This window comes from Vidua chalybeata, chromosome 12, assembly GCF_026979565.1.
Source record: "Vidua chalybeata isolate OUT-0048 chromosome 12, bVidCha1 merged haplotype, whole genome shotgun sequence".
NCBI lineage: Eukaryota > Metazoa > Chordata > Aves > Passeriformes > Viduidae > Vidua > Vidua chalybeata.
In genome coordinates this window covers 15,247,457-15,254,889 of record NC_071541.1, presented here as the reverse complement: position 1 = coordinate 15,254,889, position 7,433 = coordinate 15,247,457, and the positions used below count along the sequence as shown (strand labels likewise).

Sequence of the window (7,433 nt, the reverse complement as noted above, 5' to 3'; positions counted from 1 at the left end):
GGTTTTTACTGATACCTTTGCTGGTGATCCTTTAAGTTCCTCAAACACTTGTTTGTAACAGGCTGACAAACACCAACCTCCACAAAAGCCCAAGAGATGCACACAGCTGAGGGCTACAGACATCCCCGACTTTACAATCCCCTTGACTTGCGAGTTTCAAATTAGTAAATCTCTTTATATTGCTTTGTTTAGGGGTGGGTGGGTTTTCCTAATCAGTCAAAAACAATTAAAAAGTAGGAACTGGGAGAAGATTTTTGAATTTAAGCCAGAAAGAGTTCAAACTAATGCACATAATTTTGATAATTGGCTAAACTATTAAAAAAATAAACTACATGAATTAGACGCTCTAGTTAAAATTGTTTTTCATCCTGCAAGTGTTTTTCTGCTGTACTGCAGTCAGGTCCGTGTGAACTTCCAGCCCTGGTGCTCTGATTTACCCCACCGGGAGGACAAGCACAGGAACTGCAGTTTCAGAGCTGCTGGCTGCATTCCAACAGGCGCCTCATGCCAGAAGCGGCAAGCACGGCCTGAGTCAGCTTCGAGGGGGCTCTGGAGAGTGAAGCCCTCTCCTGATGTACAAAACAGGAGCAAAACCCGGGCTCAGCTCCTCCTGGGATTTCGCGCGTTATTCCCCTCATCTCCCCAAGCCAGCACGTTTCATCAGACAGTACTTTTGTTACTGGAGTGAAAGGCATTCCCTAAAATCAGTCACTATAAAAAATGTGCATTTTCTATATTCCTAAACTCTTACATATTCCCATGGGTAGCTCCATTAATGCTTCAATATCTACAAATATTTCAGGATACAACACACACAAACTCCAGCACAAACTCCTGTGGTTTCCAACATCACACCACAGCCAGCACTCCCTCCCCCTCCTATTTCCCTGGATTCCAAAGCTGTAGAGAACCACAAAGCAAAGCAGCAGACATGTAACAGCCCTTGGAAATTTCACCTTGCTGTAACAACACCAGGAATTATCACTAAAGTCATGGTACCTGAGAAAGAAAATGTCACCCCAGTTTTCAAAAGCACAAGGAGGATCCAGGGAACCACAAGCCAGTCAGGCTCTCCTGGATCACGACTCACAGGCTTGAGGCACAGCTGGCAGCTAAAACACAACCCAAACAAGGCCTCTGGAGGGCTCTCCTCAAATTCAGGAGGTGAAGGCTTTGTTACATACAATTTTATTTTTAAAAAATGCTGTAACACACATGCCAGTAAGAAAACTGGGTCTTGTTAAAGCACATCAGTCCTTTTTCTGCAGAGCAGCCTGCTGAGCTGCCTGCTTGGCATTGTTTGCCTGCATCTTCTTCAGCCCCTTCTTGTTGTGTTTCTTTGCAAATCTCATGTTCCTCAGAAACTTGGGATCAACCTATAAAAATAAAGGAAAAACAAGCCATGTTGCAGAAGAGACATCTATAAAAACATTTATAGCTCCATATTGTTCCAATTACTCCCAAATGTAGGCTGTGACTAGTTCAGACTTCTTTTCTGATTTTTCAACAAGATCATTTTAGTCATCTTCAACCAGGCTTTAACAGCTGTTTTCCTTAAACACTACAAACAAACAAAAAATCCCAAACCCTAGCAATAAACATAAAGGACAGGCAAAGCTGCAGGAGAGGCAGGACTGAACCCTCACTGAGCTTTACGGAAGACAAATTTTTACATCACTTTCAAAAAGCTTTGCAGACTGTGAAATCTACAAAGCAAATAAAATCACAACCCTCCCCTAACACAAAATGTACTGTTTTCACTTTCCAGTGTGGAAAAAGATCCTATTGTACCATTTGGAAAATCTCAGAAAAAGCAGTATATACTGTCACTTTCACGTGTTTTGCCCAGAAATGCTACTTCCTCTTATTTTTTTTTAATTTCCTGTAAGTGAAATTATCTGGATTATTGCAGACAGTAAAACAATATTGAAGGAGAGAGCAGAGGAGAGGAGGAGACACAGCAGGACCCAAAAGGCAAAGGAATCATTCAACTGGCAAGTGTTTGTTTTACTGGAAACAGCACTTGGTGACAGCCACCAGAACGGGACAGGGACAAAACTGGCCACTGACTAAAATGCAGTTTTACAGACATACAAGGGCAGATTTCATGTGGGTGAGAGATATCCCAGCTGCATGTCAGGTAAGTAAAAGACCTGAACCCCACAGTGGTTCTGAGCCCCTGGAACACAGGCCTCTGCAAAAAATGTGTCAGTCAAAATAATACAAATTCTGGATTTTTTTCACAGTTAAGCCTCAGTGACTCAAGAGCCTGGGAATCTCAGCAGAAATACTCACCCCTTTGAGAGATTCGTATCTATGGGTTTTGGGCTTCTTGATGCCATTTCTGTGCCACTTACGGGCTATGTGGAAAACGAGACAATTACTTAAATTACAGTTTCTGCTATTGCTTAGCAGCCACATTAGTTTCTTTTCTAAGTGTACCTGACTATCAAAATGATGTGGAATAGACAATTTTCAGACCCTTCCTATCCAAACTACATTTGAATTAAGAACACATCTCTAAGCTCATCCCTTTGCATGAGCTTCCAATCCAAAGATTTCAGGCAGCTCATTAACTAATGACACCCTGACAGCACCAGCACAGAGTAAAAGGCCTCACTCGTTAATAAACCTTGTGGTCAGTGTCACAGGGCACGGTCACTCTCTGTGCAGGACCAAGCAGAACCTACTGGTGGCCTCTGCTAAGTCACAGCACTGATGAGAAGACCCCAAACATGAAGTGAATCATCACTGTGGCCATCTCTGGACTGCACAGGACCCCAGGGATGGAGCTTTTCAGGAACATCACAGAATGATAGGATGGTTTGGGTTGGAAATAACTTTAAAGACCATCCTGTTCCACCCCCTGCCAAGGGCAAGGACATCTCTCAGCAGACCAGGCTGCTCCAAGCCATGTCCAACATGGCCTTGGACACTTCCAGGGATGGAGCAGCCACAGCTTCTCTGGGCAACCTGTGTCATCCTCACAGGGAAGCATTTCTTCCTAATAGCCAACCTAAGCCTACTCTCTGTCAGTGTGAAGCCATTCCCCTGTGTCCTGTCACTGCCTGCTCTTGTAAAATGTCCCTCTGCCTGCTTAGCTGGTGACGACCACCATGGAATCTCTCAGGTTGGAAAAGCCCTCCGAGATCTTTGAGTCCTCCACCACCACCCAGCCAACCAGACCATGGCACGTTCAGCCTTTCCTTGAACAGCTCCAGGCAGAGTGACACCACCACCTCTCCAGGCAGCCCATTCCAATGTCTGAGCACCCTCCTTGTGAAGAAATTCTTCCAAATGTCCAACCCAAACCTCTCCTGGCACAGCTTGAGTCTGCATCCTGCCATCCTATTGCTGGTTACCTGGGAGAAGAGGCCGACCCCCAGCTTTCCAACGTAAAAGCTCCTATTTTTCTACCGACGTATTAATTCTACGTTGAGCCCAACCAGGTCCCGACTCTTATCACTCTCCTTCGAACCCCCCATTCGATCTCAGTGCAACACCCCCTTATCTCGCTACCAAGCCCCGGGCAGGCCGTGCTGCCATCCCCGCGCCGGCCCCAGCCCGGTTACAGCCGCTGGATCCCCGCCCCGCTCACACTGGTTGTGCGTGGTGTGGTTCTTGGACTTGGCCATGGTCGCACCTGCGGGAGAAACACACACGGCTCAGCCGGGCCGGGCTGCCGCACAGAGCCCGCCCGGCCCCGAGCCCCGCCTATGGCCCCGCTGCGACAGCCCCGGCCCGGCCCGGCCCGGCCCGCGGATGGTGCCGGATGGGCGCGGATGGTGCCGGGGCCGCCCTCACCGGAGCCGCGCTCGCCGCCGCCGCCGGACCGGAAGAGAAGGAGCACCGCGAGGGCTGCCGGGAATCAGGGCCGGGCCGGAACCCCGTGTCTTGTAGTTCCGCCCGGCAGGATCCCCGTTGCCTTCCCAACCGCTGCTCTTTACCCGCACCGCCCTGGCTCCCGCGGCCGCCGCTCCCCCTCCGGCTCCGTGAGGGACCTGAAGCCGCTCCCGCCCCGGGAAGGCCCCGCCGCGGCAGGACCGCAACACCCTGCGACGTGGCGGACCCAGTCCCTCTGGTACGCGGTTCCCCCAGCAACGCGGTTCCCAGCAACACGGTCCCCCCACTAACGTGCCCCCCGACCATGGCCTCTGCCGGCCGGGGGAAGGAGCCGGGAGCCGAGGCCGCCCTGCGCGGGGCCCTGCCCGACCCCCGCGGGAGCCTGAGGCCGAGGGCCTTCCCGTCGGAATCCGGGCTCGGTTTGTCTGCGCGTTCCACCGCAGTATAGTCACGCACAGGCAACGCTCCTCAGGGGGGTTCATTCAGCGCCGTTCATCTTTATTTGTATGAAGCACCAGAGGCTCGAACAGCCCTGTTTGCTTTCAGACAGAAAGCTGTGCCACCTCGGTGACCCCCAAACCCCCCCCCATGCCCAGCAAAGACGTGGCACAGTGCAGGGGTTTACACTGAGAGGTTGAAGTTTCACTCCTGAAAAGACACGGACTGAGAGTTTGGTATTTCAGTCTGTGAAAGGCACTGAGATGGTGCCTGCGATGGGAAAATCTCCTCATGGAAAGGGTGGGCATTGCCGGTGGTGGAGCCATCGGGCCTGGAGGTGTCCAAGGAAACACTGGACTTGTCACGGATTGAGCATCTCCCATGGGGAAGTGGCACAGGAAAAAGGGGAACTGAAGGCCAAGCTTGCCCGAGCCCCTGGGGTTGCAGCTCTTGACCAGCTGCAGCATTTCTGGCCAAGGCTGCCGTGATTTCAAATGGGAACCTCTGAAAAATGAGCAGAAAAGGCCCAGGCTCTTTGCACTGTGGGAACAGACTGCCACCTTTTCATGGCATTGCCTTTATTTTACAATGAGAGGCACAAGTGAATTGCTTAAAGTAACCCAGACTGAAAAAAGAGCCCAGAGACCAAACGCCCCATGGCCAGTAGAGAGACATGTCCAGTACTGGACCTTTTCTCAGTGGCTGATTGCTTGCAGAGCAATTGCTCCTCTGCCTCATGTTCAGAGAGCTATAAACAAGCTCCAAGCTCTTCCTGTTACAAAACCAGGGGAAAATAGGCTGTCCTTGGTAGTTGGGTAACGCTGATGAGAGTGAAATGAAATCAGGCAGGAAAAAGAAAGCAAATGCAATTCAATTTCAGTAGTTCTCTTATTCTGAGCAAGACCTAAGATGCAAAGTGTATTTGGCTTCATTTCCCAGCCCCACCCCCATTCTGGGCAGCTGTTGTGCAAAACCAGATGAAAATAGCAATATTCTTTTACTGGCATTTTGCAGTAAATTTTGGAATATGAAGGCCTGCTCAAAATCCTCCTTGATATGCAAACATCTGACTTTTTAAACTGTTGTTTTTTAAAATTCCTTCCACTGTAGAGAGCTCCAGTCTTAAAACATTTGTACATCACTGTGGCCAGCTAATAGCAGCCAACAGTAGAGAGAAATCCTGACTTTGCTGATAACACAGAGAGCCAAGCTCAGTGGAAGACAGAACTGAATCCCAGAGGTGTGTTTGCCTCCATTGCATTGCAAAAGGCAGAAAGGCTGCCAGCCCCCTGAGCTTGGCCACTAGATTATGAAAACTCTTGATCTTTTTAACTAATTTCTGAACCTTCCTCCATGGGAAGAAACAGAAGGGTTTATTTTAGGGTTTTTCTATCCACCTTTTCCAAGTTTTTTCAGGGTCTTGCTGCAATTATTGCTGTTGGATCTCCCTGGGAGTGTTTCCCAGCTGCTGCTCAGATGGGCAGTCAGACAGGTGGGGATTAGAGAAGCTGTGCTTAATGCCCAGGTGGTTACAAGAACCATAAGCCAAATTAATAAAATAAAACTGTGGAAGAACATTCAGTTCATGGGGCTCAGTGTAACATATTCAGGGCAGTTTATAAATCACTGCAAACCAATGCAGAGAACGAGGTGAAAAGGATGATCCAAGGCAGGACCAGGACCTGTGTACACCACTGGGTGATCAAGCCCCCTTGAATTTCTCCCGTGCCCTGATGAGCTGCTGTGCCTCTAATTATGATGTTAGTGAGAGCAATTGGCCAGTTCAAAACCTTTAGTCATGCTTCTAGTGATTACAGACTTAATTAGTGCATGTTAGCCCAAGTGTCCTCTATTAAAGGAGCTGTGCTCGTTAAATAGGATGGTAATTACTCCAGCTGCAAAACAATTATGAAAAAATCATAACATAAAAATCCCACAGTGCCTTTGACAACTGTATCTTGGTCACTGTCCTTGCAGCACACTCTCTCATGCTGTTTGGTCTCTGTGCTGTCACGGTGTCCATGCTGACACACATCTCAGCAGGCTCCCCTAGCTTGCCTCCTCCCTCCCTGCGAGGTGGCTTTGACTTGGGGTGAAGAGTTACTGGGGCTGCCCCCATTCAGGAATGCCAGGGACTGCCCATTGTCCAGCAGGGTGCCAGTGTGAGTTTGCTGGGCCCAAGTTGGGCAGCTCCCTGGGGGCTCCCCTGGCAGGGGAGACCCTGCTGGAGCAGTTCTGTGTCAGGAATGAGAGACGCATTTGACTTTTTCGGTCTTCAGCTTCTTTTATTGTTATCTTATCAAAACTTCAGCACACTGCCTGCACCAGACTCTGTGTGCAGGAAAAACAGCACAAAAATGGCTAACAACCTCGTGTTGCAAGGCCTTTTAAGTCTAATCAAAAACCAAGCTACCCAATTAAGAAGTGACACCTAGATTATTTCCCTTTCTAACCCAATAACTGACCCCCTAAGACCCTCAATGTGGATTTTTTCTACCCAATTACAAGATACCACCCAAACCCAAGAAGAAGGAAGAAGAAGAAAGAAGAAAGGAACTCAAGACAACACCCTATATCCTCCATCTTGAACCCATCTATAACATACTAAAAATCCTTAAACCTAAATTTCTCACCCATGTGACACACTAACTACTCTCTAAAATCTCTACAATTTATTTCACACTTTTGTGGTTTCTTAGTTTACCTTGAGGCTTTGGAAGTTTTCTCCATGAATGAGGGTCAAAGTCAGTGTTTTCCTGGGAGTCAGAGCACCCCAGGGCAGACAGGGGGATATTCCCCTTGCTCTGGGTTCCCACATGCCAGAGCTGAGCCAGGCTGAGTTTTACAGGGGCTTGAACAGAGGCTGGGTCTGGTCATTTCCCAAAACATGAAGAACTTTCCTCCCCATTTCCCCAGATAGAAGACAAGGAAAGGCCATGTTCAGGTAGGATGCTGGACACAGTGTGACAGCACAGCTCCCCAGCAAACACAAAACCAGTGGTAAGCACTTCCAGGTGTTGGTCAGGAGTCCAGCTGGCTTTGCTTGGCACAGACCCTACAAACTGCTCCCTCGTGGGGAGGTACTGAGCAGTGGGGAGAGTGCTGCGATGCTTCTGGCTATTCCTGATGGCTCACACGAAGATTCCCACCCT

At 49.0% G+C, this 7,433-nt stretch overlaps 1 protein-coding gene across 1 annotated transcript; it reads right to left on the bottom strand.

Annotated features, from left to right (window-relative positions):
• Window positions 1-1,156: 1,156 nt before the first annotated feature.
• On the bottom strand, window positions 1,157-3,912 carry RPL29 (ribosomal protein L29). Its single transcript, XM_053953831.1, has 4 exons — window positions 3,805-3,912; window positions 3,599-3,643; window positions 2,296-2,360; window positions 1,157-1,376 (listed from the first exon to the last, which is right to left on the bottom strand). Exons 2-4 carry the CDS (start codon window positions 3,633-3,635, stop codon window positions 1,251-1,253), a joined length of 228 nt encoding a protein of 75 aa, XP_053809806.1. The 5' UTR covers window positions 3,636-3,643; window positions 3,805-3,912; the 3' UTR covers window positions 1,157-1,250.
• Window positions 3,913-7,433: the final 3,521 nt, after the last annotated feature.

Bases quoted from the DNA above. Each gene is read 5' to 3' on its own strand.
- RPL29 (XM_053953831.1), bottom strand. From the start codon at position 3,635: ATGGCCAAGTCCAAGAACCACACCACGCACAACCAGT. The intron at 2,361-3,598 runs GTGAGCGGGGCG...TTTTCCACATAG, and splicing joins CCACACCACGCACAACCAGT to CCCGTAAGTGGCACAGAAAT. The intron at 1,377-2,295 runs GTGAGTATTTCT...TTATTTTTATAG, and splicing joins GATACGAATCTCTCAAAGGG to GTTGATCCCAAGTTTCTGAG.